This window comes from Columba livia, chromosome 11 (genome assembly GCF_036013475.1).
Source record: "Columba livia isolate bColLiv1 breed racing homer chromosome 11, bColLiv1.pat.W.v2, whole genome shotgun sequence".
NCBI classification, from domain to species: Eukaryota; Metazoa; Chordata; class Aves; order Columbiformes; family Columbidae; genus Columba; species Columba livia.
This window is the reverse complement of record NC_088612.1, coordinates 18928730-18950240: the sequence shown is the minus strand read 5'-3', so window position 1 is coordinate 18950240 and position 21511 is coordinate 18928730. Positions and strand designations below refer to the sequence as shown.

The 21511-nt window shown below is 44.0% G+C and overlaps 1 protein-coding gene across 1 annotated transcript; it reads left to right on the top strand.

The window, feature by feature from the left end:
• The first annotated feature begins 1182 nt into the window (after positions 1-1182).
• On the top strand, positions 1183-14030 carry CRABP1 (cellular retinoic acid binding protein 1). Its single transcript, XM_065076999.1, has 4 exons — positions 1183-1413; positions 1868-2046; positions 4690-4803; positions 13701-14030. Exons 1-4 carry the CDS (start codon positions 1344-1346, stop codon positions 13749-13751), a joined length of 414 nt encoding a protein of 137 aa, XP_064933071.1. The 5' UTR covers positions 1183-1343; the 3' UTR covers positions 13752-14030.
• Positions 14031-21511: the final 7481 nt, after the last annotated feature.

The window sequence follows — 21511 nt, the reverse complement described above, 5'->3', positions numbered from 1 at the left end:
CTCAGGTAAAATTTTTCCTGGGATAAGAAAGGAGAGCAAATTTCAGCACATAGGAAACGGAGAATGCTGCCTAACATACGGCTCAAGTAACCCCCAGACCTATACATTTTCCAGGAGTGAACGCATTTTATACATACCTCAAGTAACCAACTTGTTCATTTTATAGAGTGAGTCTAACAAGTGAAGAATGATTGTGAATTTACCATGAAGCTGGCTCAGCAAAGGTTTTCCTATAATTAAAATACATCTGGCTTTGTTCTGAGTGGGAAATGTTTTGAGTATTTCCTTATGCACAAGAGCAGCAGAAAAACTCCATATGCCTTAATCCATCAAATTCTGTTCCCCTTAATCTTGTGGATAAATCAGCTGCAATAAGGAACTTTAATCTGGCGTCTCTGACCCAAAACTGTGGGATTCAAAGTAAAGATGATGGAAACAGTGATGGAAAGCCTGAAAGGCACAGAGCGGCACTCAAAGCTTTAGGACACTGATGCTAATTTAAATAAGTATGAAATAGCTTGATGTTCTTCTCCATAAAAGTTTGTGACAGCCATGGGCACTGCTCTTTCTGATGCAGTAGGAATACCTTCTGGTTCTGCTGCTATATCCTCCAATTGTGAAAAGTGCCACAGAGCAGTAAGGGAGCGTGTGGCTGTGACTGGGGAACCCTATAGACATTGTATATGTCTTTGTGCTTCACCCTTCTCAGAGGGGCAGACTTGGATCAGGGGACAGTGACAGCTTCCTAACAACAATCTCTTACCCTGGTGAGGGCTGGGCTCCCTGCCATCTCCTTGGCCTGGTGGTTGCCCACATAAGCAGCGCTGGGGCAGGTTCGTGGATGTGTGTGCCCACCAGGCTGGGAGGTCTGTGTGCTCCAGGAGCTCAGGGCATAATCACTGCTGTGCCTCGGTACTGCCGTGGTGGGGATCAGTCCGGCGTGAGCCCAGAGAGGCCGCTCTGATTTGGATTGCCCTCTTCCTTCCCTGCTTGCCTCTGAGGCCTTCCTTTCATCACGTCCTCAATTGTGGGACAAGTGACAATCGGGCTCTCCTTCCCGGGAAGCCCCCGGAGGCAGCTGGTGGGCTGCAAGGCAGGTGGGCAGCGGGTGATGGATGGCGAGCTGGAAGGATGGACGGACGGAGGGATGGACGGCGGGGCCGTGGCTGGTAGGGGGCGGCTGTCTGGCGGCGTGGTGCCGGCCCCGGGGGAAGGGGTGGGGGGCCGGTGGGTGTGACCCGCTCTCCCAGCCTTCGCCGCGATCCGCCCCGCTCACAAGGTGCTTGAGCCGGAGCGAGCAGCAGCGCCGCGTCCCCGCCGCCGTCCGCAGCGCCCGCCTCGCCATGCCCAACTTCGCCGGCACTTGGAAGATGAGGAGCAGCGAGAATTTTGACGAGCTCCTCAAGGCGCTGGGTGAGGCGCGGGGGAGCCCGGCGCAGGGCAGCGGGCAGCCCGGGGTTGCGGCCCGCGGGAGGGGGACACGGGGAGGGCGGCAGCAGCAACCGCGCTCCGATGCGCGGAGCCTCCAGGGCCGGGTACCCGGGAGAGCTCTGGGCGGGGAAAGCTGCGAGCCCTGCCCGGGGAAGGGCGATCGCGGGCACGGCGCGGTCGGAGCTTCACCTGCCAGCGCCGGTGGTCTCGCCCCCGGGATCCGGGCTGTCCCCGGGATCCGGGCTGCCGGCGGCTCCTGCCCCGCTGTGCCCAGCGATCCCTGCAAGAGCCCGCGCTTGCCGCCGGTGCAGAGCTCTCCGTCGGGCGGGCTGTGCGGAGCCCCGGCGGGTGGTGCCGGGCGAGCTCAGCCCCGGGCGAGCTCAACCCCCGGCACGGCTGGCGCCTTCAAGCTCTGCTTCCTCCCCGCTTCGCCCAGGTGTCAATGCCATGCTCAGGAAGGTGGCGGTGGCTGCCGCCTCCAAACCCCACGTGGAGATCCGCCAGGATGGGGACCAGTTCTACATCAAAACTTCCACCACTGTCCGCACCACTGAGATCAACTTCAAAATCGGGGAAAGCTTTGAGGAGGAGACGGTGGATGGACGAAAGTGCAGGGTAGGAGGAGACCTGGAGCGTGTGTGTGTGTGTGTGTCTGTCACCAAGTTGTTTTTAGATGGAACCAACACTTCTGCTGCTAGTGTCCCCAGACAGTGGCATTGCTGCCTGTCACGCTCTTCTTTCCAGAAGCATTCTTTGAGGGTTCTTGGTAGCTATCTCTCTTGTCTGACATTATCCCGCTTGCGAGACAGGGTAAAACTGAACTCCGGAGGCAACAGAGCATGGCAGATCCCAAAGGCAGAGTTTGAGTACCTGCTTGCCAGCTCTTTGCCTGACAGGGTTTGTCCAGCTTTTTTTGGTTCCCTCTCCCCTGGAGACCTCAGCTGCAGGTAGACTCTCCCCAGTCCCTGTCCCTGATGGGGAGCAGTGGAGCACAGGAAACCTCAAGAGTCAGGTTTAGTGCACAAACCTGACATAACTTTTGTCTTAAACTGTATCAGCTGAGTTCACAAGCAGGACCACAGATTGTTGGTAGTTTGGAGCTGAAATCCTCTTTCATTCCCTTGCAAGTGCATGTCTCCACTTTGATCAGGTAAGTCTTTAACAGTGTAAGACAGACTTTCAGGTAGTGTTATACTAGCCATAATTACACCATTTCCTTGTGCAGAAGTGCATTAGAGGGCATTCACTGGAGTGTTTGTGGCTTGATTCTGCCTGTGAGCCCCTGCTCCTCTATCTTTGGAACCACTTGTGTGGCTTTGGAGGGGGATTTCCCTCAGCAGCATCTGACCCCAGCTTCTCACTGGTGGAGATACTGAGGATCTGGGGTATTGGAGAATTGGGCTGTGATCACGGCTGTCTTTTGAGAAAAGGTATCAGAGGCACGGGTTCATTATCCTTTCCTCAGGCACTTTAGTCTCACACTTACAAGGGAAGTATGTATAAAACACTTAGAAGTATGAATAAAGAGTATCAGAATGTAGTTGCACATGAGAACACAGTTTTTAAAGTATCATATGATGATGATGAAATAACCTTGGGCCAGGTTCTGAGACCATTTGCACCACTAAAAATCCAGAGCTTACTATCTCCAGTACAGTTGCTGTTAATTTAAATTTATGAAAAAGGGAGGCAGATTCTGGGGGTCAGTGAACATTTAGAACATCCACTTGATCTCTAGGATGAATTATTGTACATTTAACAGTTTGGGAAATGTTGCTGGCTTTATTAATTGTCTTGTTCGGCAGGAGTAGTATTTTAGTGTCTTCATGCATAATGCATATGCAATAAATGTGACCCGCTTTCTTGAGAAGGATTTATTGCTGCACATGGAGAAACAATAATTACGGCTGTAAGCTATGAAGGTTGGAAAAATCTGAAAGAAATGTGTTTTGTGAAGTAGTAAATTTTTTCCATGTGTTGTGAAGTTATTTATAGTCTACTCTCAGGAATAAGTTGTACTGCTGTGTGTATATAACCAAGATGTGGCCACAGAGCAGAAACTGACAGATAATAAAATAATACTGCAGAATGTAATTTGCAATATCTGGCAAAATTGCTGACTGGCGATAGATTTTGATACACTTTCTGGGGTGGAGGGGTTTGTTCTGCCAACTAACTTCACCCATTGTTCAGACAGACAAAGAGCGAGTCATATGTAGTTGTACTGCAAGGCATAGCTTCTGTAACTGCCGTTTGAGATGGCTTGTTGGCTTGAAAAACCTATTGTTTTGAAAAAATATTTATAATATAAGCAGCTGATTTTAAATCAAAGTAAAGGTTTTTTTCCTTTGGAAGGCCTGGGAAGTGTTCACTTGAGTTTATGCCTACATATGCACACACACACATGTATATGTATATAATCACAGCCTAATGAATGTCTCCCGTGTGCTAGTTATAAAGTGATTACTTGTACATTCATTACAGGGCATCCTCCTGCACAGCTGTTCCATTGCATTGTGGAATAATAGTTCAGTGCTAGAATGAAAAGCAACAGAGTCAGGGCTTGTGTGTTTGTGAAGCTAAACAAAATCCTATGTGTTTTTTTGCTATTGTTGTTTTTCAGTGGTTTCGTAGTAATCTTTGAAATGCTTTGAAAAATGCCCGAGGGTATTTCAGTCTCCAGACCCACAACCTTAAAAAAATGTCAAATCACAAACATTAGAATTCTAACAGTTTCTTTTAGTTGTGATTTATTCTGGTTTGTTGGCACAATGATTGTTTGATACACAGTTAACTTGGCACAGTGCCATATAGCATTAAAGGCTGTAAGTGACATATGCTGCATTATTTACGACCACAACATGATACGTACGATTCTTTCAGATCAACCCACATGTGTACAAGGCTGCTTGGGAATGTAGACACTACATTATCAAACGTTTCTAAATTATCCTTTTGGACATGAAGCATTTTATGAAAACTAGGTGGCTTTTTAATTTGGAAACAAAAGTGGATTTACACTGAAAAGACACATTTACAATTACTTCGTTATTAAAATATACCTATTTCCCAAATGCCCCCTCATACCTTAATTTTGATTTCACCGCTTTCCACTGATGTCTTTTTTCTCTTGCCTTAATCTATGTGTTGCTCCTTTCCTGCAACAATTATTCTCACTACTGCTCATTGTTGTGTCTCTGCCTCATTGCTGCTGAGGAATATAATTAATGTTATTCCTAATGGTTTTCTTGCCTGCAGAGTTTGGCCACTTGGGAGAATGAAAACAAGATCTATTGCAAACAAACTCTTATTGAGGGAGATGGCCCCAAAACTTACTGGACTCGAGAATTAGCTAATGATGAGCTGATTTTGGTAAGAACCTTGAATCCACCCAATACATGCACCATATTAACAGGTTTTTGTTACCATGTAGTATGACTTACTATCTTTCCTTTCTTATTTCCATCTGGAAAACTACCATTTTCATCATCCTCTAGAGTACGATTCATACATCACTTTGTTTTCTTTCTTTCTTTCTTTCTTTCTTTCCATTTTTTTTCCCATAAGAGCAAATGAAGATATCTGCAGGTTCGCACTTGTATTTTATTGCTATAACGTTTGCAATACTTTTACTGGTAGAGTGATCACAAGTGGGTCACTTCTGCTCTGTAAATTCACACCACCACCAAAGAATTTGCTTGATTTATTGCAGATTTTCTCTGGCGAAAGTGAGATCAAGGCATTTGACCGCATTTCTGGGGAACCTCCTTTTTCAGGCGTGTGCATAATATGTTGCTTTTTATCCACAACCACGTGGTGCATAGCGGGAAAGATGTGGCATGTTGTTAGCATGCTCTAATCTCATTCTGTTTATGAAGAACACATAATTCCTTGCCCATCTCTGCCACCTTCCCCAATTCCTCGGTCACCTCTGAATCCAGTTCAGAATGACCTTCATGAGTTTCTCAGAAATACACCAACTTGCTGTCAGCCGCCATCCCCCCAGTCCTGTGTGAGCTTCCCCATGGCAGCAGGTTGCGGTAGGGGGGTGTCTGAGCAACACCTCTGCAACTGCCTCGCCACTTACGCCACAAATCATGTGTGGTTTATTTGTATAGTACTTATTCCTGTTAGAGATCTCTTCACATTAATGAAACAATATCCAGAGCTGGATAAAGACACAATTTTTCTGAGTTCCAAGTAGCACGGTTCAGCTTGAGTTCAGAATCATTTTATTGCACATGTTCTTACTGGTGAATTCTCGATAAATAGAATGTAACGCCTCATCAGTTTGGGCATGGAGGACATGCTGCTGGAGCGATGGGTAAGAAAACATCAAAGCAGGCAGGTTTTATTTCAGACTATCACACTAACTTAACCTCTGCACTTAAAAAAACAAAGAGCATCCCCAATGTTTCTCTAAAGCAGTTGGAACTCTGTTTTTAAGATTGCATCTGAAACAAAACCAGGACCCAAACCTAACCAAGTATAAACAAAAAGCTTTTAAAGTGTTAATATTATTCCAGACATCTAGGAACTGTTCACCCGCCCCTTATGAGGAGGTGTGTGCTGTTTAGTGAAATCACACTGGCTTCTATTGAATGGATACTCTAATTCTGAATACTTTCTTTTGATTCAACCACTGAAATTCTTTATATTATAAAAAAACTTTAGGAGGCAAAGTACTTTGATCTCTGCTTCACATCTTTATATATTACGCAGTGGACAAAATGTATTCTCAACTATCATTTTTCCAGCTTTCTAACAATCCATGTCTGTAGTTTATTATTTAAGGAACAAACTAGTGAGGCAGCTGTTAAACCAAGTGAACTGTTCCAAGCAAAGCAAGAAAGCTGGTCATAATACCATTGCCTCCTGCAGTCAGCAATGGGAACTTACGCAGCTGGGGAAGCAGAATGAGGTTGGCTAAGAAACCAGAGCGACTCAAAGATTATAAAGCCATCTAACCTTTTTGCTTGTATAATACAGTCTGTTGAGCTTTTTTGAATTAATTATTTCTCAAATTAGGATATAAATTAGAAAAAGTTCCTTCTTAGTAAAATATTTCCATTTATAGGAACTCAATCACAACTTTTGATAAGTTGTTTTGCTGGTTAATTTCCTTGCCATTAAAATACACACAGTATTTCTAATCTGTATATGTCTAGATTCAACTTCAAGTCATTATATATTTTGTATAAAAGAACCTAAATAATATGCCTAAAGTTTGTTATTGCAAATATTTCTCTTAACAACGCTGATCAAGCCACCTCTTGGAAGAACCTTCTTGTTGTTAAGCTAAATAACTGGAAGATCTTGAGCCCTTCAATATAAAGCAAGCTTTCCTTGAATCATTCTTTCAGTGCTTCTGTAGCCCCCTCCAATGTATCCATTTCCTTTCTGAACTATGAACACGAGCACTGCACGTACTGTTTTGCTAGCAATCACAACTGTGCTTGGGTTGTTCATCACTTCAGTGAAGAAAGATTCAGCTTGGATTTTTTTCCTTGGATCTGAGTCTACAAACCCACACCTACATCTTACTTCTTCAAAACTAAGAACACAGGGAGAAGAAGAGGTCTTCCTTTGTCTTCACCTGTCTTTCTTCTGCCATCCTCCCAGCTTTTTTAGGGTTCTTTAGGACCTGGAATTCATTCTCATTCAGTTTTGCTGCCCATATCAATTCAAACATCCAACAGTTTCCATCTTCACGCTTCTCAAACCTACCTACTTAGATAAGAAGTATTTTCTGTTCCTTTACTCTTTCTGCTGTGCTTTGGTAAACTTGCCCTATTTCCATTCTGGCGGAGGGCGTTAAATAAGCAGAAGAAAACCACATTCTTGTGAACATCTAGATGTCTGCAGCTGGGAAGCTGTCTTTTATGGGGCAGAGCTTGTGACAGAGCAGTTTAGGAACTCTGTAAGGCTGATACTTATTCTCATAGTCGCTGTTCCTGTTTCTCTACCCAAAGAAATCTTTCAAGAAGTCTCAAGTCTCCTTAGCTACTACATGCATTTGCAGAAGAAATCAAGAAAACTCCTACCCCATTTGGAAAAAGTTGCAAGAAGGAATCTAAACTGTGTTAGACTGAGGCGTGAATGGAAAAAAAGGCTTAGGGCAACGGGCAGGGGGTAAGGAATGAGTTTTATTCTGCTAACGCTGGCTGCATAGACGCTGGAGCTTTGCCACATCATTTTGATCTAATATGCTGTGTTACTTAGGGGGTCCGTTTGTTTATGACATTTTGCTAGTGGAAGGGTATCTTTTTTTCCCCCAACACGGCACATTAAATAAAATGCATTTATTAGTACACATAATTAAAACAACAACAACAAACACCACAAAACAAACAAACCTCACAAAACCCACAGTGTTGAATTGCCATGACTACCACAGAGCTAAAATAGAAACCATATTACTGGATAATTATCAATCTTTCTTGCATCCTGGCAGAAGAATTCCTTGTGTTCTTCAAATATATTCCCTTGGAGCAGCACCATGGTCTTCCATGTCACATCATGTCCTCTGGTCCACAGATACAGGGAATAAACTATTTAGTTAGAAAAGGTTTTCTTTACCTTCAGGTACCAGTTCAGTTTGCCTTTAGTTCTCCTTAGCTTCTTGCATCATGGTGGATGAGATTACTCTTACTAGTAGCATAAATAAATTGGGCTCATACAATGGCAGATATAGATGGAAAGTCCTGTCAGAAAAATAGTCCTTTCAGCTAAGTAAGGGAAGAAGTAAGGGAAGAAAGCTCTGCTTTATAGAAAAGGTGCTGGGAATGTGTTAGAACATTGCAACTATTTTTATCGGTGCTGTTTATTCTAATCTCATCTGATGCACTTGCTGGGATTTCAGTGCTGCTTTTTTAGAAGTACTGAACAATGCAGATTGAAAAATGACATAGAATATGCAAGCAAAGGAGAGTGAGAAGGAAAGCTCCCCATCAAAGTCCACATTTGCTCGTCTTGACGGAATCTTTATATTATGTTGTACTTTAAGACTGTAATGCATAGAGTCGAATATCTGTATTTACAACTGCCCATTCATAAACTATACTTAGATTAGCACTTGAACAATCAAGAGCAGTATATAACACAAGAGTGTATATTTCCTTTACTTGTCTGAAAATTAGCACCTGGGATTAAGTCTATTGCAATACGCCTTTTCTTCCCTTTTATACTCTATAATGTTTTTACTGTTGCTGTGTGTTTTTGTCAGGGACATTAATGAGCTATCAATCACTTGGGTGAGCCAGAAGAACAAAAGGGCCGCTTTTTACAAAGTTAAAGGATGCTGCTTCCAAATGTTAGCTATTCAAATGAGAAACATTTCTAGTCAAACTTTATCCGCATTTCTGCTTTCATGGCTGCTCGTGCCTGTATAGATTTTAGTTTAATCTCTAACACAAACATTTTAAAGTGGGTGATTACTGAAGAGTGGCTTTAAAAGCAGTTTCAGACCACATTTTACACAGTTCACGTATCACACAGGGGTTCTCAGAATCTATTCTAGCAAGGGTCAAAGATCAGAACATTAAGGGGAGGTTCAAGCACGGTTTCTATTCTACATTCCCTCCCCAGAAAAATCATGCTGTACTTGATTAAAACTGGTGAACTGTGGAGCCTGAACAAGTGAGTGAACATTTTTTAAATGATATTGCTGGCTTCTAAAATTAAACAGATTGGGTGAGAAGGGTCAGTGCTGATTTGGAAAGGTACTTTGCAGACGAATGCTGAGATTTGCAATGTGCCTAAGCCTGGTATTGAATGACGTTAAACTTACCTAGGTGTTTAACTTTCCTCTAGTTTTTGGAGAATGATCTTAAATAAAATCAGTTACCAAAAGGGGGGTCTACTCATACTGAGGTCAGTGAGAGGTTTTGCTGCTGACCTTGTTAATGCAGCCTTGATAAAAGTTCAGAAGCCTGTAATAATGCGGATGTATGTGTTGCATAGACCTAATGCTTTAATTTACTTTTTGCCACAAGCACATTTACAAGGGGGCTTAGGGATCTGCAGCCTCTGCTCACTTGTACAGCATGGTGTGGGTCACGTCCCAAACATATAAGCAGAGAAAGAAGCCAAAGCCATTTGCATCTTGCATGCATCTGATCTCATATATAACCTCTTATAATACCAGTTGGAGCTTAAGTGTTTTCTGTGTACTCCTTTTCAAGACTACTACTACTGGGAGATACCTTTGTCTCTGGTTCTTACCTCTGTCATTCATTTGCTGCATGACTCTGAGAAAACTGTATAAACCAGCAGTTCTCAAATGCAAGTACCAGCATTTAGGTACCTTGGTAAGTGACCTGATTATGCATGTTCCTGTCAGTTGACATCCTGCAGAAAGTGAGGTTGTATATTGGGTGATTTGCTATTATTAATATCCAGCTTGGAAAGTGTGGGCTGTACCTTGTGTGACTACAGCCCCTTAGTGATCAGCCTCTTTCATAACACTTTATGGGAGTCAGGAGGAGAAAGGAAATACGCAATATGCCTTTACTGCGACGATTTATACCTTTGTTCTGGATAACATGGAAGTTTGCATGTGGACAAAGCCTTTTCTGAGGATTCGTTTAAGCAATGTCATCTCCATTTGGTTTCTCATGTATTCTGTCTTCCTTTGGCAAGTTGCCTCTGCAGGCTGGTCACTCATGAGCAGAGAGCGGGATTTTTGCGCAGATGGGCAGAAGTGATCTTTCCCAGGTGACTGTTTCACTGACAGTCTTCCTGATAATGCTGTGTGCTCCACTGATCACAAGGGCTCCTCAGCAAATGTTTATAATGTTTATAAAAAAGGCCTTCAAAAAGCAGTTTTACTCATACGGTTGTATATTACTGCCCTGTAATTCTCTTTTAATCTCTAAGGATGTCAGTGTTCATCAGATTTTGAGTGAATTGAGAGAGGTCAGTTTATTGGATTATCTGCCTGTGCAGGGCTTTGTTTGCAGTTTGCCTTTGGACTCTTACCTACAGATTATGACAAGCTTAGCGAAGAAAACAATTCTGTAATTTGCAGTCATTGCACATTTAAAACCCTATTTTAGATTTAGATAGAAGCATTGCCTTGTAGCGCTTTTATGAAGCAAGTGGGACATTTGCAAGCTGATGAGAAGGCCCTGTTTAGAAATCCTGCGTCTTCTCATTAGATGTGAATTGCAGTTCGGTAGTGCTGCACGTTTTTTCAGTCGCTCTGGTGAAACTTCACCACCAAATAGCCAGGATTTCTTTCTATTAGGAAGTTTTGCTCCTTTGGGTCATGGAAATCTTTAGGCTGTTTGTTCTGATATCTGCTGCTTTGTTTAGCCACATTTAGTGGACTTTTATCAACAATGCTAGTAAGTTACAATAAATAAGGGAAACACCTTTTACTTAAGTCCACATTTAAACCATGTACATAACCATGACAATCAAACCCTATGGAATTAGGTCACTAATAATGTGAATGGGTATAAGGTATAAAATCTAAGTGTATAAAATGCATCTTATTCCTGAAACAAGTCAGAGGCCATTATGTTAACCTAAGCTGGGGCTCCAGCCAAAGGATGCCTGGCTGTTTGAGAAGTGCCCAGTTGCTACATGGTACTTCAGAGTTATTGTACTGGGCTTTGCATTAATTTTCCCTCTTTACAGTGTAGATTTAAAGATATTATTGTGTTAAATTATAGTATTTTTCCGGACTCTGAGACTGGTGTGTTACAGGGAATGACAATCCTTATGTATAGCAACTAAGACTATTATGTATTTGGGTTCGCCAGGTATGTCCAGGTTTTCTGCACTTAATTTTTATCCTGGCAGAGCAATTTGAAAGCAGCCCTTTGCCTGAGATTTTCAAGAGGCCAAAAGTCCAGCTGGAGCTGGATGTGGAAAGTACAAAACAAAGCGTGTCCAGCTGTGGCTCTGTGTGTGCACAGCAGTCAGTCTGTGTGTCTGGACAGTGGACTTGCTGCCTCTGCAATGCGTTTGAGATGCACCCTTGCTACTGAGCTTTCCCGGAAAGTTACTATTTCTATTCTCTTCCTCCACAAATATTTATGTTTATTTTCACGCTCTCTCCTGTGGGTCTTGCAAGGAAGCTGCAATCAGACTACACTAGTGTCTTAGGAGCAAACTCTGCCCAGGGGCACAGTCTCAGAACTGGACACTGGAATTTCAGATTCTCAGACCTCCTCTGGCACCCTGGGACAGACTTGCAGGATGGATCGCATCCATTTCAGTCTGCTCTTCCCTGCAGTGCTCTCTCACAATACAGCTGCTGAGCTGTTGTGAGAATAACTGCTGCTGCACAGGTTTAGGAGGAGTTTGTGTCTTGATTTCCCTGAAAGAACAGGGAGAAGTTTACTGGGGAGGTCACAGGAGTTTTGGCAAACTGCTGCTGCAGCCTTTCTCATTAGAACTGGCTAATGTGGCACCCACTCATGTCACCAGATGTGGCTACGTAGCTGTGCAGCTCCAACTCTCAGACTGGGTCCATGCCAGCTCTTGAGGAACACTACACAAAGGCTGTTCCTTCTGATTTGTGTTGAAATCGCAGTGGGGGACCCAAGTGTCTCTGTGCTTCGCAGTGCCTGAATGTACCATGGAAAGACAATCACTGTCCCAGTGACCTTCCAGTCCCCACAGACAACCTCAAGCCCTGGATGCTCTTGACTCTGACTTGCTTTCTCTGGCAAAGCTCCTGCTGAAATAATTTCACCTTTGTGTATAATTTTGGGAATATTGAAGGAAGCCATAGTAAGGCTATCTGCAGCTGGTGCTGTGGGCAATAGAGAACTACCTGCATCCTTTAACATACATTTTCAGGCATTTTCATGTATAATTTAAAACAGTATGTAAAGATTGATATTATAAGCTCTTCATGTGCATAAAACCAAAGCCTATATCTCCAAAATACTAACAGACTTTTCTCATCAATAAAGTGAACAAAATATAAGCCAGAGTCAGTCCTAAAGCCAAGTCCTTTCAAAGAAGTGCTAGCCAGAACAGGCGTAGAAAGCATTAAAACAAATAAAGTCCAGCTGAATTTTCATAACACACTGGGGTAGGTCTTAATTATATTTTTCAGTGAGACCTTGGCAGTTATTACAGCCAAACATCCCACCTCACAACTTGTTCATGGTGAGCTTGAAACTGTCAGTGTAGCTGAACATGCAGTTTTTTACAGTCAGTATTTCCTCACTCTTGCACACCTTATTTTCTTCACATTTAATTGCTTGCTTAGATTTTAGCCTGCCAGACTTGAAATTACATAAAACACTTGGGGTTTTAGGTGGCTTTCTCAGACAGCTGCCACAACCACTGTCCTGCCGGAATGCCCTGATAATCTGTACTGCAATGTTGCTGTGGTAGAATTGCCTTTTAAGTGCAAAACTACAGAGCAATTTAAAAAGTGCAGGCTCTCAGATGTATATCTGAAATTTCATTTCAGTTAATGGTATAATATAATTTAACACCAGCCCTAAGTATCTGGAAAATGAGGGTACTCTGAGGTACTGAATCTGGTCTAAGAAATGGGATGATAATGGAACATTATCATTATCTGTAGTAGTAAGTCTGTGGCTTTTGGATTTGTGGTGATCAAACATTTGTGAGATATCGTAGGTGGTTAGTCATGTTAAATGAGTTTATCTCCACTACATTTTTCTCCACGTTGTGCACTCATTTCAGACCCTTATCATAACTAACGAATTCCCTAGTTAAGGTGACAGCATCCCGAAAGAAGGTTGTGATGACACTGCCCACATTACAGCTTGGGGGAGAGGGTTTTGGTATCCTAGCATGGTGCTTATAGGTTACAGGTATACATTCTCCGGGCCTTCAGCATTGCTTTGCTGACTTTATTTGAACTACTCTGCTTTATACCTGCAAATATCAGAGAACACCTTTTGAACATCCCATCTGAATTCCGCCCTCAGTGTTTCCAGTTCAGAGTGCTGCAACTGTTTCTAAATACAACAGTACCTTCCAATTTCCCTTTCTTTTCTCATGTTTCCTTATAAATGCATGCCAAGAAACTATAGAAAAAGGGAATGTCTCCATCATTTATCATTCTGACAAAATTCATTGTGCCTTGGAAAAAAGGTCACTTACATTGCATTCCTCTTCCAAAATTACTCCTTTCTGTACTCTCATCTGTCAAAAGACGTAGGAAAATGTATTTCTGCTGTAGCACTAGCTACTATGGTAAAAATAACATTTAAAAATGGTGTTATACGTTTGCTGGTTCCATCTCTTCTGATTGATTTCTATTTCTTTTCCAGACCTTTGGTGCTGACGATGTTGTGTGCACAAGAATTTATGTAAGAGAGTAAAAACATCCATTTTCTTGTCATCTGGGATGAAGTGGAGAACTGTGAAAATCCCCAGTATAACGAGTATCTGTGTGTGCTGTTACTAATGCGGTGTTGTATGTGACCGTGTGTGTTATATCTGAACCCATATCCTCTGTTAAGTGTATTTTGCTTTCATTTGTCATCGCAGACACTATTCCTTCCCACTTTTATGCCATCATTTTCCGTGTCTGCTTTGTATTTTGTAGCTGTCACTTGCCACGGTTTCATCAATTATTAAACTTAATTGGGCAGAACTCAGAGCCGGTTTGGGGTGTTTTTAATAGAAAGCCCAGCAGTGCTTTGGTGAGGGCTGAAAGCTTTCCGCCCTCCGCTGCACTGAGTGCGGAGTTTCCCGGCTGCCAGGGGGCAGCTGGGGCAGCACACAGCGCAGCGAGCGAGCGCGTCGCGGGGCGCTGGCGGAGCCGCAGCCTGCTCGCTCAGACCCAGAGCTCTGCTCCTTCCCTTCTTGCTGTCCTGTCTCCTCGGGAGAGCTGCTGAGGAACGATTCCTGTGTCCTGTGGTTGCTGGGACTGCGATTCAGCAGAACCAGACGGGACCAGGAGAGATCTTCACCCTTTCTCCCGCTGCGTCTCTGAAGAATGCCCAGACTTGCCCTGTTGAGATACTTGTTATCCAAGTACAAAACCCAGCTGTATCTAGAGCACAGATAACATTGTGATCATGACTAAAACTTATTGTTATCACCCTCAAGCACCTCAAGCCTGATCACAGAGCCAGCAGAATCTGACAGACTTTACTTGTTTGGGCCACAAAAAGAGGAAACTGAGGCAATCTGCTTTTCTCCTGCCTTCTCAGTTGCTGCAGAGAGAACTTCCCATTGCTTCAGTCCCCCTCAGTGTTACAGCTCTCACTTTTGGTGACCCAGTATTTCATTCTTTGAACAAAAAAGTATTTCACAAATCAGGGCCATATTTCAAGAATGAAAGAAACACCACATTTAGTGTATTTGTCCTGGCTCAGAGTTCTGGCCATAGTGCTATCAAGTATTAGATTCAAGCTGAACAGATGTTCCTCTAATGAACCAGAAGCTCTTCTATTCTTCAGCCTTTGAAATATCTGAAGATTGAGACTAGGAGCACTACTTATTTCAGTGCAATATCCAAGCTGATCTGACCAACTTTCGGCTTCGCAAGAATAATTTATCTGCTTCATGTCACCCAATCACGGAAGATTTTTAAGAGGTTTGGTATTAGCAGACTGTAGGTCCTGCTCACTGGACTGTGCTCAATATTCAGAATGGGAAAATAGGTCCAAATCTTTATGGTCTTGGGACAACCATGAGAAACAAATTACTTTGTCTCTTTACCACTCACAGAGCTATGCAGAGGAATCCCCTTCGACAGGATTGTCAAACTGCTATGGAGAAATCAGCCACTTGTTCTCTGCATTGCAGCGTGAGCTGCAGCAGCACAAGAGGCAAACATGGTATTTTCTGTCTCCTCTGCTCTGACAGGTCACGCCTTCTCAAGCACTCAAGATACAATATTGCATTTGAAAAGGGGGATCTTTTCCTTCCTCACTCTAACCTGAAGCCCAACCCTGTTTCCAAGACCTTGGTTCAGTTGGTACCAATTAAATACAGTGCATGTTAGCTCACATTGAAGCATGGGCTGAAAGTAGTTGATTGTGGTTTGGATGCAGCTGAAGCTACCCCCCAGTAAGAATGAAACCATGAAGGGGAATGGCAGTGGTCTATCTTTATTTTCTATCTTCTTTCAAGATACAAATGAAAATAGTTGGGTGGGTTTTTTTCCAAACAAATTCCATTTCATGAGTATCTGGACCTGCTTGTGCAATCAGCTGTGCCAAAGGGACTCCATAAAAAGTGCCGGGCTGAGCTAGCTCAAAGCTTCCCAGTGATGCAGACAAAGCTGTGTCTTGCCACATCAAGGCTGAGAAGTACAGAGCCCTGTGTTGCGGGACGTGCTGGCACACGCCGGATCCTCCAGCACGAGGAGCCCACCAGCGCTGTGGAGGGCTGCGCCTCCGCCTCCCGGGAGTGCGGGGTGGATGTGGGGGCTGGGACGAGCTGATGAGGCAAGTGCTAGAGCCAATGACAGCAGATAGCAGGGCTGTTCTTCCCTTCCACAAAAGTGCTACTCCTAGCAATTACCTTTTGTGCCTCTGTCTGTAGCAGCTCAGATGTCTGGTTTGTGAGGGTCCAGCAAGGTATCAGTATGAACCTCACATTGTCTGGAGCAAGCGAGTGCGTTTAGTGGAAGCGGTGATTTCTCTGTTTCCTTTCTAGGAAGGCTCATGCTAAGCTGTTTTGCTGCTCAAGCAAATATCCTTCAGAAGGCTTTCCCATCAGCTGGAAAATACCAAGCCAGGTTTCTATCCAGTTGGCAACTACTATTCAAGTAGTAAAGCATGAGCCGTGTGACTGGGTTGTAGAGGTCATGATTAAAAACAGGCTCTTGAGATATGAGCTATCCTGAATCACTGGGAACTCTCTTCTTCCAGGATTGAAACTGTTCCCCTAAGCTTCGTTTGCAGTCTGGCATGACAGAAGTTCCTTTCTTTAGTAATTTCAGTGCTGAAGCTTCATCACGTGATTGACTTTCATGGAGTTACATTAGAGTTCCTGGTGCATGAGTAAATTCTTATGAACAGACACTAGAATTGGTCCAGGGTGTTAGTTTTATGGCTCGTTGTCGAAACAATGCAAAGGCCAAATTGCATTTTGTGAGTCCTCCTGGACCTTAAAAGCTCCTCAAATCTAGGCACAGAAGGATTTGGAATGATTTCACTGGCCAAATGCCTTGCAGTTGTCTCCTGCCTTTCTTTTGTTTGCTGAGTTTAAGCTCCTTTGGGAACATGGAAGCTGAACGATGCCAGGGTAGCCAATAGGTATTTTTATCTACTTTTTGTGTAAAAAAACATGATTTCACTCCTCCTCAGATGAGGTGATGAAATCAGAGTAGAGTTACTGTAGCTGACACCCACAAAAACTTAGTCTCACCACATCTGAGTGTTAAACAGTTGCTTAGCAGAGTAAGATCCTGAAAACCCCAGGCTCTCTGCACAAAGGAGGGAGGGACTTTTATAGGCAAAGATGCCAGGACAATGGAGCACCTATGGGTTACATAAATGGTTTGTTGATTACTTGATAGCATGTGGATATCTGAAGATGGCCCCAGGGATTTTATGGTTATTGCCTTCCAGATTCAAATCAAAGAGACATTCTAGTTAGCACTTTGTCACTTGACGTGGAAGCACTCCGTAGTTACAAGCATAGAATGGTGACAAGCAAAGCTCCCCTCTGTCTGGATGGCAGCTGAGTGACCACTGTATGCACAGCTCCCACTGCCCGTCTGCTGCCTTGCCAGGCTCTGTGCCCAAGAAGCTCGACTTCCGAGGTCCGTCAGTGCTCAGTGCTGAAGGCCAAATGACTTTCGGGTTTTGTTACTAAGAGTTTTCTGACCATGTAAGTGAATGCATTAGGGAATGCTTCCATGGGAATTTATTACATGCTACTGTTCAGGTTTGAGAGTATTTCTCCACACCAGGCCAGCAGCATACAGATAGCTAAGAACGGCGAGAAGTATTCCGCCCTGAAATCAAAAGGCTTTGTCTTGCGTTTGTCTAAGCAGTCCTGCTGGTCGAATGGATACAGGACAAGTGGGTATTCAGTTGCCTAAACATAGGTGTGTACAGCTATATTAGATGTCCTATGTATCCAAGAGATCTGTACAAAGCTGGCACATAACACAGACTCTGCATTACATCTGTGCCTTTTTTTGGAGAGGCAGACCAGGGACAAAACCTGAGGGCATCACACCCAGCCGGCTGTGGTCAGGTACCTGCCTCCCAACCCGTGTGCCTGCAGGCTAGAGAGGGTGCTGTGCACCGCGGAACTGACTGCCACGGCAAGACAAAGAAAGGGTTATACAGATATCTGCAGCAACTTGGCACATGCGTAACGTTTCACAGAAAGAACACTTCCCCACATGAGTGGAACACTAGGATACAGCAGCCATGGTCTCTGCCCTAGGGCAAGAAGAGTTCATTTTAGGATTTTCCTTTGATTTTCTATACTTTGTTCTTATGCTGCTTTCATAAAACATTTATTGTTTTTCTTTTCTCCAGGAAAAGTAAACATCCTAACCAGTAAACAGATCAGGCAGTGAAGTTGGATTCAAAATAATCCACTGCGGGAAACCCAAAATATGAAAAAAATCTCAGCCAGAAATGTGATATCGCATTGAATTGCTCCATTTACATCTATCTGTGCCACAACTGCTCCGGTGTGGGAACAGAGCTGTCCCACCGCATGCTGTACACACCAGGGAGCTGGTGCTGGTTTAGCTCAAGTGATCGCTTTTTGCACTCTGAGTGCAGAGAGATCTGTTTCTCCTGACAGGAAGCTCCAAATCCCACATGGCTGCAGAACCCAGAGTTTTTGAATCCTGCTAAAATATGTGCTGTCTGAACACTGCCACATCAGAAGTGGAACAACCTAAGGTGTTCTCTTTGATATTGCAGGTGGCTGGCTGGCTAAGGAGGGTGCTGAAGAAAATGCTGCTATTAATAATGGAAGAATAGGTGGGAGTAGATGTCCTAGTGCTTTCTGCTAATTTCTGCCTTTTCAACATTCCCCACATTGCCTCCCAGAACATGAGGCCAGTTTCAATCAAAAGCAAAAAAATCCCAGGATTCTTGAAACTCCAGTTCATTCTTACTTGTCTCTTGCTGCACTCTGCTAAATAGAATGAAGTTCTGAAACCGGAGATTTTGTCCTCTATCTCTCATTCTGTTTCCACTGAGGACCTGCCAGTGATGCAGTGTAGGGGAAAGGGACCTGGGGGTCCTGGTGGACAACAGGATGACCACGAGCCAGCACTGTGCCCTTGTGGCCAGGAAGGCCAATGGCATTCTGGGGTGTATTAGAAGGGGGGTGGTTAGTAGGTCAGAGAGGTTCTCCTTCCCCTCTACTCTGCCCTGGTGAGACCACATCTAGAATATTGTGTCCAGTTCTGGGCCCCTCAGTTCCAGAAGGACAGGGAACTGCTGGAGAGGGTCCAGCGCAGGGCAACAAAGATGATGAAAGGAGTGGAGCATCTCCCGTGTGAGGAAAGGCTGAGGGAGCTGGGGCTCTTTAGCTTGGAGAAGAGGAGACTGAGGGGTGACCTCATTAATGTTTATAAATATATAAAGGGTGAGTGCCACGAGGATGGAGCCAGGCTCTTCTCGGTGGCAAACAATGATAGGACAAGCGGTAATGGGATCAAACTGGAACACAAGAGGTTCCGCTTAAATTTGAGAAGAAACTTCTTCTCAGTGAGGGTGACAGACACTGGCCCAGGCTGCCCAGGGAGGTTGTGGAGTCTCCTACTCTGGAGACATTCAAACCCGCCTGGACATCTTCCTGTGCAACCTCACCTAGGCATTCCTGCTCCAGCAGGGGGATTGGACTAGAAGATCTTTTGAGGTCCCTTCCAATCCCTAACATTCTGTGATACTGTAATACTGTGATGCTCCACCAACATGATCTGTGGCAGGTACTCAGTTGTTTTGCCATGTTCTCAAAACAAAGAGGAATCACATCTACTTCATTTTACAGGCTTGAGTACGATTTGCTGTTAGAATTTGCAGTATGGTCACACACTGTAACTGGAGAGTAAGGTGGTGAGGCTGGAACTGGTTTCTGCAGCAATACCACAGTCTTCTACTAGATACTGCTGTCCCCCGCACAAACCAGCTGCTCGCTGGGAGAGGCAGATCAGCTCAAGCAGAAAGAAGGTGACAGTCTAGATGACTGGCTGACCTACAGATTTCTTTAAAGCCCTGTAGACAGGTATCTCAATGTTAATCTTCACAAGATGTTCATGTGGAGCTGGTGGACTGATTTCATCATAGCCCTGATGAGTTCCAAGAAAGTTTTCAAAGGGCTGAAGCTTTTGTGTCTTAAGTAGCTGCCACTGCTGGGAGATAAAGGTGCAACTGGAAATCAAGTGACCTTGCAGAAACGGCAGACAGGAATAGCTGTAGCAAGTCAGTGCAAAGATCCTTTCTCCTCCAGTGTCTGGTGCCCGAGACTCTTCCCTCTGAGCCTGCACGTCCCTTTAGCAGGTGAGAGACATCCAGCTCCTCTGCCTGCAAACCATGCCTTGGAAATGCCTCCATGTGCTTGTGTCCCATTCACTCAATATCCTCACCTCTGTGCTCAACACACACAAAAAAATGGCAGGACTTCTTTAGACCCATCGAAGAGACCAAGGGATGTGTCGCCTTTTTAAAATGCATTGAAAATTTTTGGCATCTAGGGTTGGGCTGAAACACAGCATCACTGAAATATGGAGCAGCTTTGATGACCAAGGACTTAAGGATTCTGCCCACTCTGAGTAAAATAAAATGTTTGCTACCCTTTGGTGTTTCGCTTCCATTCTGCCCTGTGATACAAACCTAGAATTGACACCTGCAAGATCAGCGTTTATCTGGACATCCCTGGAGAAAGTTCAGTGATGAAAATCCTGATGAGAAACAGTGTTATGGATGGTACTCAGAGAGACCTTTTGAGCACTCATTTATTGTTCACGGTAATGCTGGGATTCTGATGCTATTAAGAGGTTTCTGATTGCTGAAACTATTTCTTTCCATTTCTCTTGCTGCAGTTGGGAGATTTTTAAAATGTTCCATACGTGGAACAACTTTATGTAAAATTGACACTGTGCCATAGTGATGTATAGTGAATCTGGAAGATGTAAATAATGATATTAATTAGCCCCTGATCCTCCCTAGGGTGTGCCAGGACATCAGCAAGGACTGCAGTGAGAAGTCTGTGTCTCAAATAGCACCTAATAACAGTTTTTCCAGTTTTTAAAACTAAGCTCATGCAGTCTGTGGCAAGGCTAGAGACTGAGAACATATTGCAGTTATTACAGAGCCTGAAGTCCAAGTTCCTTTTAAGACACGTCACCAGCAATGTGTTTTAATCAAAAGTATTTTAGTGAAGTAAATTGGAATCGGCTGGACCTGACTGGAATTGTGTTCTCTCAAGTGTGATTTATTTTCTAATTCCTTTAATTAGCTTGATATAAAACTTTGTGATGAGCATGAAGAAGAAGCAGTAAGGAGCTGTAAAGCGTTCCATTAGCACAGGTGATACAGAAATGTTGTGGTTGTCGGCTTTGTTGCAGCAACAGAGAATGGTCAGAAGGCTGTAAAAGGACCATTTTCAGGGACAGAGCTTGCTTTCTTGCTATTAAGTAACAGGAGAATGAATTAATTCACCGATTTATCACCGACATTTCATCCCGCTGGAAAAATATCTAACAAGGTAGTCCAGCCCTTGGGGTGGGGGACATCTTGCAATGTTCCTCCTAACCCCACAGCCGGGGTCCCAAGCAGGATGAATGCAAAGTCACATTTTCAAGAAAGGCAAGAAGGAGGCAAGAAAGGTACAGTGTGTGTTTGCCTGTGCGTGAAACAGCCGTCACATCAGAGCACCTTGTTCTCACGTGGCTCTAGCAGCCTCACCTAAAGACGGACACAGTACTCTCTTGCTTTTCTTTCCGTTTATAAGAAAGTGACCAATTTTGTTCAAAAGTTATTCACTTGTATCTGACTGGAAGACAGACAGATGGCAGGGCTGCACAGACCTCACTCCGCTCTCGGGAAACTGGGCTCGAATACAATGAGCCGGGGACAGCTGACGCAGTTTTAGTGACAGATGGGAACACCAGCCACTCCAGGTAGGGTGGGCAGTGCTATGAAAT